This window comes from Xenopus laevis, chromosome 1L (genome assembly GCF_017654675.1).
Source record: "Xenopus laevis strain J_2021 chromosome 1L, Xenopus_laevis_v10.1, whole genome shotgun sequence".
Lineage (NCBI taxonomy): Eukaryota > Metazoa > Chordata > Amphibia > Anura > Pipidae > Xenopus > Xenopus laevis.
In genome coordinates, this window is record NC_054371.1 from 180,353,294 (window position 1) to 180,375,511 (window position 22,218).

Genomic DNA, 22,218 nt, shown 5'->3' on the forward strand with positions numbered 1-22,218 from the left:
TGCAGCTGGCAGGCACTGCTTGTATTAGTTTTTCCATGTCAAATGCATCACAATTCCAGATTTTATTTTACTTTAATCCATTGAATGACTAGGTGGGAAGTAAATGAAAGAGGGATACAGTACAGACATGGCTCACTCTATATTTCTACGAGAGAGCTCTGCCAGTATAAGGCCTATGCCAATTGTCCTCTGTCCCAGTATGGGCCTCCCACTAGCACTCATTGAAGAAACAATCTGCACTGTTAGATTAAACCAAAATCTTACTTTTTTGCCATTTTGATATTAACTGCAATCATTTTGAACTCCCAAGATGTTTTCCAATGCCAATGTGGGACAGAGTAACTTCACATCCTTATAAAAAGAGGTCTGTTCGGTATGTGGGTCGACCGGTCAGATACCTATAAAGTCGACCAGTGTACAGCCACCTGAAAAAGGAGAATCTAAGTGACCAACTTTAAAAAGGCTAATATCACTTTTAATTTCCCTCTCTATTTCTCTAGTGAAAATAAAACTTTGTGTGGAGCCATCCAGTTCTAGACAACGGCAGTAAAGTGGGGCTAAGACTGCAAACTGAATCAGTTACGGTTAAAAAAAAAAAAAAAAAAAAAAAGAGGATAATGGACATATAAAAGCCAAAGCGATTATAAAAATTACTACAATATTTCAATAATTACGTCTTTCATCAAACTTTCGGTTTTATTGGGATCTTTACACAGGTTTGAAGATCCCATCAAATGATGAAAGAGAAAACCCCTGAAAACACTTGTAACTGCTCCCCATAACCAAGCCTCAGTCAGCAAAGAAAAAGATCCTCTACTCAAAAGCACTCTCCTTTCACCAGCAGCTGATATTATCGATAGAACATTTCCCATATTTTGTAAAGGCCTACACATGCAATTATTTATTATACACTGTCCTGCCCACTCTAGATAGTCTAATGGCTTGTGTAGGTGTCAAAGTAAAGTCTCCCTGACTTGAGGTTCATTCATATCAATTAAACAGGTCTCTGCGAAACATCATGGATGCAATATAGTGAATAAAGTACCCCCTCTTGCAAAATATAAGGATATTATAAGTTACAGAGGAGTTCTATGACCATATATAAACACAAAGCCAATGGCAGAGTGATGTATACAGGTCAAGAAACTCCGAGGTGACTTCTAATATCCTCATATTTTGCAACAGGGGGTACTTTATTTATTATAATACACAAGTTTCAGTGAGTCATGTGACAGAAATGACAACACTAACCTTGATTATAACATCACTAAGCACCGTTTATAAGGATATTTACAGGATATTCATGGCTCTTCTGTATTATATAGTGATAAAGGATCACTGGCCCATAGCAACACAATATTGTTACAAAAAATATTTACATCAGTATTCAAAACAGTACCAAATCCCACTTGGAAAATGTAAAAAAATTAAAACATATTTGCAGTAAGAATGCTAGCTAATCTCACATAGAACAGAACGGATATGGCATAATTTTGAAGATTACAGACATATGCTGCTATAATTCCTATAACAAGACAGCAAATTCTTATTGATTCCTCATATCAGCCTTATAGGTGATTGGACCAAGCTTCCAGGAGTATTTCAGATACCCAAATAAGCATTCACCCCAAACCTCAAAATGATTAACTTTGAAATGGGTCCATGCCCTAGCAATAAGGGGGTCAGAAATATTTCAACCCAAACCCAATCTTAACCCCCTACTTCACAACCTCCACCCAACCAAGCCCTCAATGAACCATGCCTGAGCTGATTTCACTATGATATTAATGGGATCATTCTGCATAGAGGAGAGGTCCCTGCACCTTTTTGGCCAAACCTGCAGGTCCTGCGGGTTTCAGGTCAATCCACTCATCACTACCATTTAAACAATATAGAAAGGGTCAACTAACTAGAATTTTAAACTACAACAAAAGGTATTCAATAGTCACCTGAAAGTCACTTAAATGTTCTGCCATAGAAGGGACAGTCAAATCCTTAATTATCCTGAGGCGCTGAAAGTAAAAAAGGATCATTACAATTCCTTTGCCGCTTGTGCTGCAGATATAAGACAGTAAAACCACAAGAACCTTGAAAGATAAATCCTTCTTAAAAGTAAGGTATCTTTTCCCTCCTGGCTTCTAATTTTCTGGCAAATTTAAGATGTATATAAAAGCTTCTCGCCTTTGGCTCTAGAGTGGCTGCTAACCAGTTCATAGTCAATCACCCCAGCTTATCTTTCATCCCTCGCAGCTTTTAATTTAATCATAACGATGTAGATAGTGTAACAGAAGAGAGCCCCCCCTTTATGTGACTCCCCTAGAAATTATGTGACTCTTCTAGAAATGTTCAACTCTGAACTGAAGAAAGTACACAGACCGTGCCTTTCCTTTATACCTCTAATGTCCAGTGCGGACACGGTTTCTTCAATTTTATCTACAAAGGCAGAGGAATGTACAGTAGCGTTTTGACCAGTCCTACCGAGAAAGAGTTAACACACTTACAAAGAAATCATAAATAATAAAAATAAATAAAATCCCCCGCTGGAATTATCTTAACCTGCCTATAAATATTTGAAGAACATCAAAGGCGGTGCTGTTAAATTAAAAAGGCTGTCACACAGATAGAAACTGGCCCCTGGCGCTGCCAGATCCAACTTGCAAGAACCTCTGATCCTTGAGAAGACAGAACAAGTGAAGGAAGTAGTGCAACCTGAGACTCAGTGAGGGGTGTGGGGGCTGTAAACTTGGGGAGGGGGGGAAAGACAGTGGGAGCAAGGAAGATTTCCTATAAATAAGAAGTTAATAGTCCATTACATTGCAATCATGTTCTTATCAACATTGTGTGGAAGTCACCAATTCCGAAGACATACCATGGTGAGCAGATCCCCACTCTTAATGCACACAAAGGAACAACTGCACACACACACACACACACAATATACATGGAGCCTGCTGCACACTGTATAAATATATATTGTAACTACTCTGGAAAATGTATAATCTGGGGAAGGAAAGCCTTATACAGCATTCAAGATACCAGCAGTTCACAGCAGAACTAAATAACACAGCACTCCTCAGAGAGTAAGAGATAACTGTGTTTATGGTTGCACAAGAGCAATAATAAAGGCAAAGTGTTGGGTCAAATCTGTGCCGTTTGTGTAGTGTGTTGTATGACTTGCACTCAAGTTTAAAAGTTAAATGTCTGAGTGTTGCTCCCCATGCTCATAAGATATGGCACACTCCATGGACTTATACGAAGCAATTATTAAATACATGATCAATGTTTCTGGGTTCTGGCACCTTGTCATTACCTGGACTGCTCCAAATTTGTGAAGTCCAATTTAGGCTACTTGGTATGTAAACTGAACACACAGGTAGAATTTTCTACATATTGGATTGTTTGACAAATAAATACATGTGCAGATTTACCTGATTTTACCACCCTGGTGGTGGGCCATATTGGGCTTGATTCAATCATTAGTTCCCATGGTCCAGTAATAAGATCAAACAAGGGGCTGTCAAGAGAATCTCACTGATCCAGTACTCGCCCATCAGGATTTTCCAGACAGACGGATATCTGGTTCACCTATGCCTAGATATCAGGCAGGATGTGAGTTTGTCAGCATTACAAGAGGTTCCCCTGCCAAAAGATAAGGAGGAGCTCCACAGAGTCAGATCCAACGAAATGACAGGATCTGCTGGCAATAGGGCCAAAACTCATGCCACGCGGGGCTGAAATCGGGCTGCTGAGATACGCAGGCCAAAAATCAGCTCCTATGTGTGCAAAGAAATGCAAAAGTTTGTATTCTTACTGCAAAATCAGTTGCGTGTGCCTACACCCGAGCCAATACAACGATACTGGGTGCAGGCAGGAGAGGAGGCTAATGCTCACGTAAGGGCTGATTTTTGGCCTGCGTACTTAAGCAGGCCGATTTCAGCCTCTGTCTGATGATGACCTAAACACCCAGATCTAGTTTTAAAGTTAATGATCATACAATAAGATCATGGTGAGGCTGTTTTCAAAATGTTCTAGTTAAGTATAAACTAATTACAAGGTTTGTAATACATTAATTGTAATGAAATGTTCATGAACGTATGCAGGCATTTTGTATTGGAAAAAAAAATGTACTGCTTTGAGTAAGTATTGTGACTTAGCTGAGGTATTATCCATAAACTATGCCCTTAAAATTATTTAATTAGTATTTTCTATGTCTCTCTACCAGAAGTGGTGACAAGGACATAGGGACAATTGAGTGGGCAAAACACCTAATTTTCCATTAGCCTACTCATTTTCTTAAGATAGTGACCATAGGCAAGGCAGCAGGTCTCCAAAATGATATGGGATTGTGTACCCAACAGGCTATTAATTTGTCTAGCTTGAAGCGCTATCATGTTGGAACTGCAGAGTGGCAATTCCAGAACTCACTAATGTGCCTTTCTCCATACAGCAAGATGGGAGAGATTTCATGGTGAAAGTTGTCCTACTAGTTCTATTTTCTCTTTAAAATACTGAGAGCAGGACTATGCAGATGGAAATGTTTTAAGCGCTGCAACCTTATTTTTACAAAGACAAGTGCCCAGCACCTGATCCATCTACTCGGCAGTTCAAAAGAGCTGGGATGAGAGTGCAGAGTCTGGAATGGAATCAGAGGCATGCATTCTCATCCATTACACCCATTAATCTTTCCTCCAATGGTGAGTAATAAGTGACAGGAGCACGACTTCAATTGAATCTAGACTCAGGTCACAATGATTCCACAGTTTATATTATCCTATTAATTTCAAGTTGGACTCAATGACAGAGTTGTAAGATAAATCTTGTAAACAGAAAATATTACAGAGCCCCAAATAAAAGCTGCTAATCCTTTGCCAGATAGTTTACGATTTTCCGACCAGCTGTGCTGTCCTCTGTTGAAGTCAATGAACTGCAGTCTATTTTGTCTGACAATCATTTTATTATTTTATTTATTATTATTTATTAATGGCACATAAGGTTAATTTGAGTATTTTGCTACCTTCACGATTTCAAACTCAGAGAGTTTGAAAACACTCGTAATTCTTGCCCCATAAACATTTGTGGGAACCATCAGGAACCGGTCAGTAAACGACAAGCCAGGCTATTATTGCTTGAAAACACATAATAGAGAACTACAGTGCATGAGTTGGTTCTGAAGAATAGTTTTCTTGGGGGAAAAACGAATGCTAAACCTGACCTGGGCCAAGCAGCTAGATTCATATCATAACAGGGTATTCAAATATTTCAGTCATGGCTGACCCAAATGTATGAAATCTAAGAATAAGGGCAGCATAAGTTTCAGAGTGTGTTATGTGCTGTAGACTTCTAAAGGTGATGGCTTATAACATTATGGATAGGAGGCTGCAGATATGGCAACTCATATGCCTTACGCGGAGCTGCTGGGACGATAGCTTGATATGGAATAAGGATCTTGCTATGACAGCAAAAGTGCACATGACAAACCTCATTGGCAGTTGAAGGAATGGAAGCCCAAATCAATGTCCAGACCATCATACAGCATTTGTCTGACTTTCAGCTCAAGCTCTAATTGGAGGTCCAACCTTTGGTCAGGGCCCCTCTTAACTCATTGTAAAATATCAGTTGTAGAAAAATAGGTGTGCCACCTAGTCACAGTTCCAAAATATCTAGGAGAACAAACGAGTTCTCACTCTATCTGACCGTAAAGCTTGCTTTTCAAGTGTATCAAGGAGAGCATAGACATTTGCCCGAGATCTTACCCTAACTGGTATTACCCACTGCTCCAAGACCCGCATAGGGGCCAGCTCCCCAATGAAGGGGTGGTTCACCTTTGAGTTAAATTTTAGTATGTTATAGAGTGGCCAATTCTAAGCAACTTTTCAATTGGTTTTCATTATTTATTTTTTTATCGTTTTATAATTATGTGCCTTTTTCTTCTGACTCTTTCAAGCTTTCAAATGGGCGTCTTACTAAAAAGCAAATGCTCTGCAAGGCTACAAAAGTAAGGTAATTTGCCCCTAGCTACCTAGCTTGAAATGCAAATTGAAAAGCTGCTGAATAAAAAGCTTAAATCACAAAAAACAAATAATAAAAAAATTACAACCAATTGCAAATTGTCTCAGGATATCTATAACATACTAAAAGTTAACTTAAAGGTGAACAACCCCTTTAAATGGTAATTTCATTTCTTGACATTAGGTTACTATAAATTAAAAACCAAAAGTCCAGGACATTTCTGCCAAAGACTATGGTAAATCTGAAGTGCAGGATACGCATGTATATCGGATTGGCATTGGCTTTAGTGGAAGATAATCCCGAACATTTAGTAACAATAACAAAAAGCAGGGACATCATGTGAGCCACATCCCTGGCAACTCTTATTCTCTGCTTTTTCCAAAAAGAACAACCAGCTTGGTGGGTTAATTGATAGCGATCTGCCAAAGAATTAGCTCTTTCTTTGGTGTAATTTAGGAGCTAGCTTTCTTTTTTAGACACTCCAATACAGTTGGAGTGCGCCCAAAACATCAAAGGAAATGTTGCAATCCCTTTTTTAAGTCGTACTAACGTTTTTATATTGACAATCAAGTCTGAAAGCATTTTCCAAGGGAGTTTGTCAATAGAATCAAAGTCCAATAAAACATTATCACACAAAAGGATCTATTTATCAAGCTCTAATACTGGAAAATGGAGCAACATGCCCATAAAAACAAAATGCAATATTTAACCAAGCGGGATGCCGTTTTCTGTTTCAATAACACCCTTGTTTCCTTTGCGAGCATTGTCTTGCTTCACTTACACCTGGCCGCATAGGCAAATCTTTTTCTTCTGTTTCCTAACAGAGGCATGATTATGTGTGGCACATTCCTGCTGCTGGAAAAAAAAATTACAAAGAAAAAGAAACTTATAATTAAACTGAACCTGCCTTGCCCAAAACTATGCACTGGATTTTACTGAACTTGTATAGGTAACATGGTCAAGGTGAATTGTGTTTTAAATGCAAAGGGAAGGGCGGTCCATAAATCCTCCCCTTTCCTTCCTCTCCGTGTGGATGATACCCTAAGTCAAAAGACTGGGGCAGATTTATCATGCCCTGATATATTTCAACAGGTGGGAAAAAAATCTAGCATTTATGATTTAACAATCTACTTTCCATTTGCCATTTCATTTCACCCAAGAATGGACAAAAAAAACATATCCCAGTCAACTGCTGTTGAGCTCTAACACCCAATAGAGAAGAAGGATGTTGGACTGCCTAAAGAAGAAGACCACAGACACATTGATAACATTCAGTGAATTAAAGGACAAGTATACCCATTTATATAATGCAGGCACCATCCAGAAGACTTATGGAAGGGGCCCTTATCTTTTCCGTACAGTCCCGTTAAAATTTATTGGCCTACATGATAAACTTGCATCTCTGGACTAGCTTTTGGCAAACTATGGTGCTGACTGCCAGTATGCCGTAACATATGTGGCACTTTTCAGCCAGTTTATAATGCACTTCCTGTCGTTTCTATCGATTTGGGTGAAGCAACCTGAAAATGTTCCCTTTTGGGCTGAGAATGCATACATACAGGCGCTTTCAGGCATTTCCTATTCAAGTCAATGGGCGCTGCACAAAGTGATTTAATGTGTTATTTAGCTGGCTGAAAAGTGCCATGCATACCATCAGCCAAAATTAAATGGAACAAGTCGACTTTTATATCTGAAAACGGTCTGTAAAATGTATTATCACTGCAGTTATGGCAACTAAAAGGGTAATTTACTAACATAACTGCTAACTTACTACACCATATTTACCAATAGCAACTAATTAGAAGGCAGGTGATTTTAAAGATAACAATTAGGGACTCTTCCAGTTTTCTTTTCCCAAACCCTAAAATTAACATTGCATCTTTTTCCCATTAACGCAATCATTTTCTATGCTTTAGCACTGTTGATTATAAATAAAAAAAAATTTGCTTTGCTCAAGGACTTGAAAAGGAGTTTAGATAAGTGTTATAAAAGCCCCGGAGAGAATGAAATACTGCTTAATTTTGCCAACTCCTGACATTATCTCTCGGCTCGGCAGGATAAAACAGTTTAAAAGGCTTGTTTAAGTTACTAATTTTGTATTAAAAGGGCTCAGTCAAGATTAGAGGGAAGAAAGCAAACAGTTGCCACAAAGACCATAATACAAGCATACAAGTATAGCAAAAAGGTATTTGAAGTGACGAAGAACCTAAAGTTTGGAAACACATAGTACATAGCTGCTGTGTAGTCATGGGGCAGCCATTCAAGCACATGATACACAGTCAATAACAGATAAGTTCTGAAGAATCCCATTGTATACTACAGAGCGTATCTGTTACCTGCTATGTATCTTGTGGCTTTTATCATTTTTCAGCTTTGAATGGCTGCCCCCATGGCTACACAGCAGCTTGTTTATATAAACTATAGTTGTTTTACCAGTGTAGCCAAACAGTACATATATTTTCATTACGTTAAAAGACCTTGTTACTGTTCCTTTAACAAAATTCATCCCAGAGTGTGCATGGGAGGGGGGATAGAGCCCTTAGATTGCAGATTTGAAAGACAGAACATTATATAAAAAGGTGGAACTGCATAACTAAAAGAAAATTGGCACTACTGTCCTTGTGTAGACAAAAAGGAACACCAAGAGCCCCAATAGTGTAATATGTTTTTACAAGGAGTAATGGTAGAGTAAACAAGTTAATACTCACAAACCAGGGTTACCGATAGGCAACCACTGTATAGGCAGGTGGGCAGATTATCCTGACCCCACTCAGGAATAGGACGTCGCTCTCTGTAGAAGAAGAAAATGGGGATGATACCCCTCCACTCGGGGTGGACTCGGTATGGTAGTAAGACAAAACAGAGGCGCCAAAAGGATAAAAATAGCTAAAAGCACTTAAAAACCCAATGGGTAATTCAGAGGAGGTAGTAATGAACTTACCTCCTCCAAGCAGACACCAACGAAAGTGGTAATTTTCAATAATAGTTTATTCACAAAACAGTATTGCAACGCGTTTCACAGGACAGATGAAGCAGGAAATGCCTGCGAAACGCGTTGCAATACTGTTTTGTGAATAAACTATTATTGAAAATTACCACTTTCATTGGTGTCTGCTTGGAGGAGGTAAGTTCACTACTACCTCCTCTGAATTACCCATTGGGTTTTTAAGTGCTTTTAGCTATTTTTATCCTTTTGGCGCTTCTGTTTTGTCTTACTACTGTCCTTGTGTGTTTTTTTGTTTTAAAGAACTGTTTTTTTTGCCCATATCTACGTAATTCCATCCCAGAATTAGAGCAGGGGTAAAAAAAATAACTAGATAAAGGATGCACCAAATTCAGACACTTTTTGCAAGAGTCGTATTTCTAAGTGCCAAACCAAATCTTAAAACGTTATAGCCATAGGAATTTGTTGCTCGGGTAAAAAGTGTCATGACGATATTTGTTCACAATTGATGCATTATTTCCACTGGCTTATCCTGAATATCCAAATATGCAAGCTGAATATCCAATGTGCGTTTTAAGTACAGTGCAGATTTGTACACAGTGATTGCAAATCCTTTCAACAGGAATCCTACGAGTGATCCTCAGAGATTAAATAAACATGCAAAGAGGAAGACTGAACATGGCAAAAAGAATCTTAGGAGGTTCGGAAAGCTTGGCATATTTTTTTTTTTTATCTGAGAGGAGTTTGTCCTCTGATCTGCCAAAATTATATCACCCTTCCAGCTAATAATCATTTATTCATCAATAAAAAGTGCTTTAACACCCAAAGAAAGTATGGAATGTACTGCATTCTCCACTGCACCAAGGGCACAAATAAAATCAAATTTCTCCTCACCAAAGGGTGGGATATTTCTCACTGAACAGCTGTTCTTGTGAAGGGCCTTTGCCTGGACAGTCCACACATTTGTGGATAAGCAATTGCATATTAAGGAAACCTGACAACACAGTTATAGAAAGCCCATAAATGCATTACAGATAGATATAATAATGTATTTTGAGCTATGCAAGAACCTTTGAGAATCAGAACTTTGCCCTAAATCGTTTTAGCAGTACCTATAAGGATATAACTGTTCTCATGATTACACTTCAGCTAATGGTGCAGTTGTGAAATGTAACACAAATTTACTGCTAAATACAACAAGTGCACATGCACTCAAATATAGGTTTGTGAATATCCCTTTAAACAACCTCAGGCTTTGGTTCCAAAGAGCCATTGTGGGCAACAGATTCATTACTGGCTTCTTTTTTCTTGTAGAAGGAACCTATTCATTGCAAAATGCTTCAGGGTGCCAGGACAATAGATAAAATACTCAGACTGTGAATTATGTATTTAGTTCAAAAGCTTGTAATGAAAAAGTTCTACTCAACCAAGCCACATTCCTTTACGGTTATAGAAACAAAAGCGACAAAAAGTGACAAATAACTTTGTATCTTTTGGCTTGGGTTCTCCCTGCACACCTTTTTTATGTTATCATCTACACACACAAAAAAAAAAAAACTATCTTCTTTCACTGTATCTTCTTTCCGTGGCTATTGATTAGCCTAGGAAGGATGTTTAGTATCAGTTACAGGAAGTATCTTCCCCACAAAGGAGATCAAACTACTGTGTATTCAAAACAATAGATATTTGCACTTCCAGGAGTTTAGGAAAAAAAATCAACCAGATTAAGTTGTCCAGCTATTTGCATATCAAAGTCTGAGATGTTCCATCCCTGTCAGGACAAAATAATGAACACCAGGCTAGTAGCCATAAGCAAATGTGTGCTTTTAGAAATGAGGATTACCTGCCTTTACCCTGCTGAACTTTGCTTGAAGATAAACTAGATCAACACAGTCCAACTATTCCCATGTAGGGACATACTACAGCTTCATGGAGCAGATTATGGGAATATGATGATGCCATATACTGAATTTATAAAATTCACAGACAGGGGTCCCAAAAATAAAAAAAAACCTTTGAGGGTGATATCCTGCCTCAGGCCCTCCAGTTGGAGATCCCTGGACTACACCAAAAAAAGTTGACTTCCACTCAATTTAACTGAAAGTTCTCTATATACACTGCCAGTAAGCGGCTAGCATTGTAGCTTAAGCAACAACCTCCACCACCAGATATCACAGTGTAGAGATCAGAACTCCGTCAGCACCTAACACATGCAAGGGTACTTTATGCAACAATTCTCTGATACATTGCATGTCAATGGAAGTCTATCTCAGGATGGACCGATGTTACCCAATGCAGAAAGCAGACCATGGAGACAAACTGTTGAGAAATGGTTTTGATATCCTGGGAAGTACGTCTGCTATTGCATATAGATGTCAGCAACCACGTAAAAAAACAGAATTACATTTTATTGTGTTGAAGTGTTTGGCTTGTATGTTCAACTGATTTTGCACTGTGTGGGACTGTGGAGGTTTGGGACACTTACATTTACCGATGGCAATTGGTGAGTGTAGAAATTATTTTATTGTAGTTAGCAGACTAACATCCCAAACATTGTGGTTGCACTCTACTGCAAACACCAATGCTAGGTCCAACTGGCTTAACAAGTTACTACACAGTTGTGTAGTAATGTGGTGACCTATAGTGATGCTGGTGTTCATGCACCCACTAGCCTGACCATATTTTGGCCACAAATGGGAAGCCAACATCTTGTAGCTGCTTGCATATCCATATCCATATGAGTCAAGATATGCAGTCCTGTGCTTTATAAGTTTAAAAAGATCAATTTGCTTTAGCTGTCCAACACTAAGCACTCAAACGAAAATAAGCTCTGCAGGCGATTCCCCAATTATACAGGTGTTGTGCATGTGGACAAAGGATTATCAGAAATATACAACACCAAAAAAAAGGTACATAGACAGTTAAAAACAATAGCTGTCCAACACTATGAAAACTTTTAAGCATATCGCCCATCTAATTTCCTCCAAGCTCAACATGTTAAATTGTGAAACTAGTTTGCCCTTTAAAATAAACTCTTAAAGGAACAGTAACACCAAAAAATATAAGTATTTAAAAGTAATGAAAATATCATTTAGTGTTGCCCTGCACTAGTAAAACTGATCTGTTTGATTCAGAAACACTACTATAGTTTATATAAACAAGCTGCTGAGTAGCAATGGCGGAAATCGAAAAAAAGGCTACATGGCACAGGTTAAATAGTGGATAACAGATAACACCATTATGTTCTACAGCGCTAATCAGCTATCTGATGTGTAATTGAGCCTTTTCTCCTTTGAATGGAGACAAAAAGGAACACCAAGAGCCCCAATAGTGTAATATGTTTTTACAAGGAGTAATGGTAGAGTAAACAAGTTAATACTCACAAACCAGGGTTACCGGTGGGGAAATTATCCTGACCCCACTCAGGAATAAGACGTCGCTCTCTGTAGAAGAAGAAAGGGTTTTTAAGTGCTTTTAGCTATTTTTATCCTTTTGGCGCCTCTGTTTTGTCTTACTACCATACTTTCTCCTTTGAATGGCTGCCCCCATTGCTACACAGCAGCTTATTTATATAAACATTAGTAGTGTTTCTGAAGCAAACACTGCAGTTTTACCAGTGCAGGGCAACACTGCATTATATTTTTATTACTTTAAAACAATTTTTTGTTACTGTTCCTTTAATCCACATCTGAAGAAACTTTCAATTAGGCAGGGGCTGCTGAATTGGTCTCAGGGATTCCCAAACAAGTGACTACAGAGGTTTCTCCACAGGCGCCTCTGAAAAGCATGACGACGCAGGAAACTAAGCTGCGCTGTGCAGGCTCTCAATTTTGGCTGCATGTGCCCCTGTGCCCATATTACTGAGATTTATGGGGGCAGTGGTGCAGTCAGAGATTGTGGATTATTCAGCCTTGTATCCCCTCATACTGTCAGTTGAACAATCACAGCTGCAAGCACAGCTGCAAAAGGTCCATTTCGGACCCCTCGATCAGCTGCTTGGGAATAAGCCACAGATTAATCACAAAGCCTGCTTTTATCAGCAGGCCTCTGTTTACAAAATTACAGGAGATGAAGGACCAATTTTACACCAAATATCAGTTTAGTAGCCCTTCTTTAAATTGTGTTTGTCAATATCAACAAGACGTTGATGTGAACTTGCTCCAGCTAGAACAAAAATGGTATCCTGATAAGAATAAGGGGTACAAATGCTGCCATACAGCAAACAGTAATGAAGGGGTAAGTATTTGTCCTTAGGCTTTCACACTTCGCGTTTTCTCTACCAGTGGAAATATGCTGGCAAGGAAAGGCCAATTCTGGCATTGACCTGTCACAGAGCACATTGGGTAGATCTTGGCCTGAAATAAAGTGTGACATTAGCCTTATGGAACACTTTTAAATCTTTGACAGCATTTTTAAAAAATTTAAAAAAAAAAAACACTAGTGCCCGACCTATACTGACTTTGCTTTCTGCCATTCACTTTACTTGCATCCATCTGTCACTGCTCACATGAAGCAGATTTTGGGCTGAAGATGCTGGAGTGTGCAATTTGGGCTGAAATCCTCCCTAATGACAAGTGGATGGCAGTAAAGTGGACAGCAGGAGGCAAAGACATTATCAGGCGGGCTTAAGTCATCCTTTAAAGACTTCAGCATATACAGGTAAGGAATATGTAAAGCCAATTGGCAATTGGTCCTCTTTACTATTGTTTCTGGGTTTTTTTGTCTTTCAAGTCTGACCTTTTCCAACCTGAAATTTTAAACACCAAGTGGTTGCCAGAGTAACAACCCCAACAAGCAAAAAGTAGCTTCATTCAGACAATAAATGTGCATTATTATTTGCATTACACCGCTTTGTATTAGAGATTTATACCATGTAATGTCCAGCCTGAGGTTCAAACACCTGCCTTATTGCTTGGGCAGGACATCACCTAAGGGTGAAACCAATAATAAATGCCTCCGCTGCGAAAACTCCAAAGTACCAACTGCAATTATACACAGTACAAACATTCAAGTGCACCATTATTTGACTTAGTACACTATTTAAAGAGAAAGAAACCATACTTATAAAAAGGGGTATATGTTTTATAAAACTGAAGTATTTCCCATCATCATAATCCTGCTTGTCCTCTATATTCCTTTCATGTTTTTGGCTAGGCTCTTTTAATATGCATACAAGGTTCTAAAACATCTATTCCTTACAGATAATACATTCTATGCATTTGCCTCTATTTAAAGTCACTCAACTGCATTCTAAGAGATTCATTAGCAAAACTGTAAATTAATCTAGTGCAGCTCTGTCTAACTGAAGGTCTGTGGTCCAAATGCAGCCATTTAAGGAATTTTTCTTTTTTTTTGGCCCCCAGCATCCTCTTCAGACATTTGGTATATTGGATTCTTGGCCCACTGATCTAGCACCTACCAATGCAATAAGCTCCTACGGGCACTGCATGGTTAAACAGTAATATATCAAGCATGATGAATCCCATTAGTTAGCCATTATATATATCAACATTGATAAGATTCCCTAGAACAGATCCATTATTCCCATACTTGGAAAATAAACTTTGCCAAACAATTACTTCCACACATAAACATAGCAGTAGCAAAGGGAGCAGTCATTTTTCCATGTCATGGTTACAGGATTTACAATAAACTAAAATGGTCATGGAAAATATATTGCACATGGGAAAACACCTGTTCCAAACAACACATATGCCAAAAACAATTGTGTCCTGCAGAGCTGACATTCTAATTAAATCAACAAGCACAGCAGACAGGAGGGGGGGCATGTGGCATGAAGATACACAGGAGACTGTATGGGGGATACAGGCTTTTGATTCTATAGCAGATAATTGGTTCCACAACATTCTAGATATTATAATATTGATACTGCATTTGCCCTCAGCATGGTGACCACAGCACTCATGTAGTTAATCATACCACTCTGCACCACAAACTCTTAGCAGTTCTGCCTTTATCCTGAGGACAACGCTTCAATATTCTTTTTCTGCAGTATTTGTATAAAATGTACTTTTTTTTACTGGAAAGGGATATGAGTAGGGTTCATGCAACAGAAAAAAATAAGAATACATATGAAAAGTGCCGTGCAGAGAATGGGCTATCATCCAATGTTATCATAAAGCAGTGGGTCTACACTTGAACCTCTATGAAATTGGCATTCCCCCTGTCCGAGGCCACAGGAAGAACCCAGTGACAACTTTCACACATGGATTTTCTGAGCTGTAAACAATAATAAACTCGCACAGGCCTCGTCTTGTGTGATTAATCATTCCAGAACGATCGTAAGTAACTAAGGCAAATCACATGGATATATTTATGCAGTGCTGGCTGCATGTGCACGTGTACTGTATATATATATCAGAGTAACCCAGTGACTGGCTGCTTGTGTGTACATACAGAGGAGGAAGAAGTAGGAACAACAATATGTTAGTATAATGCTATTTCAGCTGCAAAATCACTCAGACACAGCAATGCCTCTTCTGTCGCAACGACTTAGTCGCCCAGACCGAATTCCCTATTCAACAGGGGCAAGGCATACGTTCTGACCTGAAAGCGCATGGCACATGGCAGGCACTACAACTGTTATTTTGTACCAGGTCACATCTAATAAGATGCACGAATTACATTTATTCATGATGCTGATGTGGCTACTAGAACACTGCATTACCACAGCTGTCAGGAACTACATCTCCCACAATTCCCACACAGCCAACTGGCTGTCAGGGGATGTTGGGAGCTGACGTGCAACACAAACTGGAGAGCCAGTTGCATAAAACACAGGCCAGAAAGTAATTGTAGTAAAGCAGCATGGAGTTCTGTGACAGACACGGGCCGTGTTTATAAACGAGGAGCCATTGCATATTTGTATGTCATGTAACAATGTAAGCAGGCTGAGTTCCTGTGTGACTCAATTGCAGCAGGGTGTCCCCTTGTTATTGTGAATGAAGTGCACACATAGTAGAGAAGCCATCTTGTGACCAGAGTACTACACAAACTGCCCCTTCCCTAAATCACTCCCCCTCCTAAGAGAGGGAGAAAAGTTTCCCTGTGTGCAGCAGCAGGAGAGAGCGCACTAGTGGTTCCCAGCAGGGCGGAATGTGCACAAGATAATACATGATCACAATCCCCCCCCCCCCACGCAGCTCTGTACATGGTATCGCCCCACTTACCTGCACGATCTCCCCCTCCGCGCTGATGGTAGCCCCAGCCCTGGAGAACCTCCCCTGTAACTCAGTAGTGTGGGTTTTATAATCCCCATTGGGACTGGATTCGAACAAGACCACCTCCACAAATGCAGTCTCCTTAGCCAGCGATTCCCCGGGAGCCACAGCCAGCAGGAGCCACAGCCAGACCAGGGGCAGACCCCTCCGGCTCCTCGGCTCCTTCATCTCGCAGGATGGTGGATCAACGCCGCCGAGAAGAACATCATTTCCCAGTTCTCAGTGAGGGGGGTCCAACGGGGGTCGCAGATCGCCTCGATCGTGCAAACGCACCACTGCGTCCGATAGCGACAAGAAATCCGCAGGAAAAGCAGCGCAATCCAAAGCAAAGGCTCCAGCCTAACGCGAGGAACACAGCGGCAAATCGCGGGGCTGCAGGAGAGATCACATGGGAAGCGTTAGAGCGCTTTTGTCACTTCCATGTCTCTCAGATCCTGTCTCTCTCCCTTCTCTGCCAGGCGGCATCCCTTTCATCTCATCCACGTGATTGTCTTGCTTTTTTTTTCTTCTCTCTTTTTTTTTTTTAACCCAAAAGGGGTTGTCCCGCCTCCCAAATCTCTCTGACCCCTCACAATCCACTCCCAGGCAGAGAGGCGGGGGGAGTAGTGAGGAGAACAGAGAGGAGTGAGCGAGAGTCGGGAGGAGAAAGGAAGATCAAGAAGTAGTGGCGGGATTGTTCCCTCCTCCTCCTGCTGCTGCTGTCGCTGCCGCCAGTGCGACTCTACTTTTGTGTGTGTGTGTGTGTGTGTGTGTGTGTGTGTGTAGCTACTAATGTGTGTGTGCAGCAGCAGCAGCTAGTGAGGGATGTGCAGGAGGGGGAGGGATGGGAGTGACACAGGCAATGTGGGAGGACAAAGATCAAAGCAAGAATTCTCCAGGGACAGTGCAGTAAAAGCACCTGGAAATAAAAGGATTGTACAAGAGAAAATGCTGGGGGGAGATGTGAGGGTGCCAGGCCCTGTAAAGCTAAATAGAAAGCTGTTTAACCAAATGCATGCAGGAAAGCATTAGAAAGTGCCTCAGGGACCAACACTGTGCCTGCTGCTGCTATGGACACTCACCTGTTGCTGCAGCTGCACCTTCCCTACAACTGGCTGCCTGGGGCTGCTGGGAGTTCTAATGCAGACATCCTTGCTCTACAGCTGGAGGCTCATGGCTCACATCATTTCTACAGCCTCTGCCTGTCTTGGGCATCCACAGATATTATCATCGTGATATAACGATGCCCATGAGCATTTAGTAGTTCCGCTGCCTGGGAAAGTTACACAGCGCTGTTCTGTCCTATGTCACTGGTCTGTTTGTGACATTGAGGTACAGCAGTTCCACACACATCCAGTGCTACATTAGCTATTTGCAAGATTCTGTGTACTTCTGAGAGCATTTTTTGCCAGTCATTTGCTCTTACTATGACTACAATCCCCACTGTATTGCTTATTAAACAATCTGCTTCACAGACTGGCATCGACTTCAGTTTTATGGCAATTACAATGGCTGCACATAGGGTTGCTACCTGGCAGTATTTTACCAGCCTGAATGGTGAAAATGATGCTTGACCCCAATGTTATTCATAGGGAAAAAATTCAAAATATACAGGAAGGCCGGTATTTTCTTCCAAAAAAGGTGGCAACCCTAGCTGCACATAAAATAGTAGTGAAGCAAAAGGGACACCAACAGTTGCCATTAGCGTTTAAAGTTCAGTTCAAATAAAAAAATATGATGTATTCATTGGCAATAGTACGTTGGCATTTAGTTCATCAGTTGTAACAACACTCAAAGCACCCACAACTCCCACGTGTGTTTAGCTTATAGCTTCTGTAGGAAATGAGTGTGGTCCACCCTGTCAGTTATAACCTGAAAATACTCAGGTGCATGTGTTTTTTGTGCAATAAATTCCTCTTAGGGCCACTAATGTTGCTTCCATTAATATCAAGGAAGTGATATATATAAGCTTGCCAGAGGCAGAAGTAACAGATGAGGCTAAAGACAAACATTCATGTCAGTTGCTCTACGCATAAAGCAAGATTGGTGTTCTCTGTGCCAGCATTTTTCTGCACAAAGGTTAGCATTTGCATATCATTCTGATGCTGGGAATTTGCTAACATAAATTTTGCACTAATATTGTAATCTTTTTAGGCCAGGGGCGTAACTAGAGAAGAAGCAGACCCTGTGGCTGCAAGGGGGGGGGTAGGAGGTATAGGGAGCCCCATGAGGTTGAGTCCTGCAGCAGGTCGGGTACCCATGGGTTACCCACAAAAACCTGCGAAATTCTAGGTGCGGGTATAGACGTGGGTCTGCGGGTCAGGCCACGGGTCTTCGCTATAGCGATTTTTACTCCTTTTTTTCATTCTGCCTACTTCCGATGATGTCACTTCCGGTTTACAATGACAACACTTCCTGATTCTTGATGGTCAATGGGTCGCGGGTCCGGGTTGCGGATAAGGTACTTGCGGTTCCAAGCGGGTAAGAATGCAGGTCCGGGTTGTGGATTGCAGGGTAAGGGTTACAAAAAATGGACCTGCACAGGACTCTACCATGAGGCCCTAAGTCATATACAGTTTCAATAAATATTAGTACAACAGGTAAACCACTAGATATTCTGGGGGCCTGAAAAATAATTTGCTGTGGGGCCCTGTAATATATAGTTATGCCACAGTTTTACGCAGTCTATTCATATGCCATTTGGACATACCAAGGGCATTTTCTGTCCAGGCTGGTTTCCCTGGACAAAAGTCCTGTCACAGGAAAATGCCAGCTGTGGCCAGCAGTCTGGTCTGTCCCATGTATCAACCCGAAACAATCAAATCCATTGTTAAGAAATGACTAGGGAGCATTCAGAGATACGTTGGGCAATGGAGCAAATTGAGCTGGCACAGACCTTGACTTGCCTATGGTCCAAGGACAAAATCACTTGGTGGCAAAACCAAACAGATCCACTAATTTTGCTAAGTTTGCTCCTTTTATTTATCCTGTAGGGTTGATACCTCTTTTGAAAAAAAATACCAGCCTTTCTATACTTTTATTTAGGACGCCTGTGGCATACTGTGTGTTTTGCAAAAAAGATTTCCTAATTTCCCCTGGGTCTCTCCTGATAATAGTTGCCTAGTGCTGGCTGGAGGGGATGGCACCTCTCCCAACAATATCTGCACAAAAATTTTGCCAAACACCGCAGGCTAGTGTAGCGGGGATCTCCCCTGCACGTTTATTTCGTCAAGTGACGAAACTTGACGTCACTTGACGAAATAAACGTGCAGGGGAGATCCCCGCTACACTAGCCTGCGGTGTTTGGCAAAATTTTTGTGCAGATACTGTGTGTTTTGCCATACATCAATTCCTTGGCATTAATGGGAGTTTGGCAACAGAGATAATTGATTTTACAGAGGACCTCATTGGCCTATGGTCCAAAGACTGAACCACCTGGTGGCAAAATCACACAGAGACACTAATTTTGCAATGGGCCCACTTGCTCCTTTCATACTTCCTGTAGGGTTGCTACATTTAAAAAAAAACTTCCTATATTTTTTCCTATTAAAACTTATTGCTCTCTGTAGATCCATTTAATGCACTGTAACTCAGCTGCTCGGGCTCATTTATCTAGGTTGTCTGTCATTATTTAATCTCTCTCTCTCTATAACATTTGTTAAATTGGAGCTGAAGGCAGATTTCCACAGTGTGTCATTTCTGGATGGGCAGGTTTCTATTGACTCCAGGGTTTGTTAAACAACAACCACCCAGTTAACTCTGTCTATTCAGTGCCTCATAGTTAAATATGTGCATAGGGGCCAGTTTCTGATCTGAGATAATCTGATGCACACCTTGATAATCAGAGTATAGGGGTTATCCCTATGATTTTTGGATTAAAGAAAAAACTTTTGTTTGACAACTAGTAGGTAAAAAGGATAGGGAGACCAAAATACACGCTTCTCAATATAACCCCTACAGTGAGGAAATCATAAAAGTCATCAGAAATTGCTGCCTGTGCTTCATACCCTGGCATCATAGCATAGACCTTCTCAATGATAAGTTGGTTAGGAAAATGTACTAGTAAGAAATCTTCATTCATACCCTTACTAGTAAATGCCCTAGCCAGTGTATCTTTGTGATTAGTAGTAATGGGTAAAATCAGGTATTTACCTTTGTCTGTTCTGTAGTTATTGTTTACCTAATCAAATGTGGCAGGGGGTTGGTTAAGATTGGCGAGACAGTTCAGTGCATTTAAGGAGAAGGCACCCACACAACAGCACTGGTGCATTATATATATATAGCATAGCCACCGTCTTGGATTTTTGGTTTCCCTTGCGGTCTGAAGTCTTCTGTACATGCTCCATGTTATGCTCTGCTTCTGTTCTTTGAGGAAAAGTGTGGAAGGAAAAACTGATTCAATTGTGTGGTAACTTTATACCATATAGGAGGATACCTTTGGCTAGTTCTGTTTGTAATGTGATTTTCTGTTTGTCTTTTTTTGTTAATTCCAGGAAAGTTTCCATATGCTCATTAAAATTTCTGTAAACATTTCATCAATATTTTATCTCTTTTGGACCTTTTTCAAGGTTTAGCTAAAACCTATCAGTGCTGTGAGTTATTCTTCAGTAATAGAGGGGTACCAAGTTGGACAGCCCTGATATATAGGGGCCCATTTATTAAGGGTCGAAGTGAATTTTCGAATTCAAATACTTCGGATTTCGACGTAATTTTTGGGTACTTCGACCATCAAACATCGAATAGTCCAAAATTCTATTCGAATTGAAAATACTTCACAAATTCGACCATTCGAAAATCGAAGTACTGTCTCTTTAAAAAACTTCGACACTTCGCCACCTTAAACCTGCTGAATTGCTGTATAGCCTATGGGGGACCTCCTATAACCTTTCTGAGTGTTTGGCTAAGTTTTGAGTAGTCAAAGTATTTTTTTGTAAAATTGTTGGAATCGTTCGATTCAAACGATTTAATCGATCGAGCGATTTTTACTTAGATCGAAAAAATACTTCGACTATCGAAGTATCAAATTCAATGGTCGAATTTCGAAGTTCTTTAACTTCGAAATTCGACCCTTAGTAAATGTGCCCCTTAATGTTACTGCAGATATTTCACCCTCAAAAACAATAGAAGTAATACAAACAGTGGGCAGGATCATTAATGAATGTTTATTTGGTGCACAAATCAATTATAAATTTATACAAAATTTCAAAAAATTCAACCATACCAAAAGGGCAGACATATGTCAGTGCAAATAGAAAAGAACGCAAATACCTGGTTGGTGATTGCAGCTAATGGGGTGATCCCAAATATATTCAATGGTGCTATACAACACTTTTCAAATGATCAACGTTTCGGGACCACATTGGCCCTTCCTCAGTGCTCCATGGTCCCTGAGCTCCTCCCTCATACCACGTTTTGCGTCATTGATCAAACATTCAGTGACGTGGAATTTATTCAGAGGGAGGAGCTCAGGGACCACTGAGGCATTTCATCTTACCATAGCTGCTAGTGATGTGCGGGCCAGGCCACTTTTAAGATATGTAGCATCTGCAAATCATCGGGTTGAAGCTGCAGCACAAAGTATAGATAGAAAAATAAATAATACATCCTTCTGTGTGGGGATTGTGGAAGCCTCAGCATGAGGAGAGTAAGGAGAAAGGAGAAGGGGAATATTGCATGGATTTGGCGAAACATGTAGCCACAGGTCCATTTGATCTTTGCCTTGGTGCAAAGCCAGCTTCTCCGGTAAGCTGAACATTCTGATACCTAATTTATTGGACTTAGCATCTATGATTGGAAGAAGGAAATATTTTTTATAAGGGAGTATTTCATTTTATCAATGTTGTGAATGTCTACTATGCCAATTCAATTATGTTTTTTTTCTAGTTTCCCAACAAAGAATTATAAAGAGACTACAATTACATATGAAGGAAATAATGATCCAGGCCTTCAAAGTTGTAACAGGAGCCTACCATTTTGGATTTTGTTAAGAGTGTAAAACGCACATGCTCAGTGTGATTTGAGCAGCTGTTGAGAAGCAAAGCTTTG

At 40.3% G+C, this 22,218-nt stretch overlaps 1 protein-coding gene across 1 annotated transcript in view; it reads right to left on the reverse strand.

The window, feature by feature from the left end:
- znrf3.L (zinc and ring finger 3 L homeolog) overlaps nucleotides 1–17,143 on the reverse strand; it is an 85,306-nt gene extending 68,163 nt beyond the window's left edge. Inside the window, exon 1 of the mRNA XM_018263868.2 lies at nucleotides 16,144–17,143. Coding sequence (XP_018119357.1) covers nucleotides 16,144–16,362 — 219 coding nt within the window. The 5' untranslated portion in view covers nucleotides 16,363–17,143. The remainder of the gene's footprint in view (nucleotides 1–16,143) is intronic.
- Nucleotides 17,144–22,218: the final 5,075 nt, after the last annotated feature.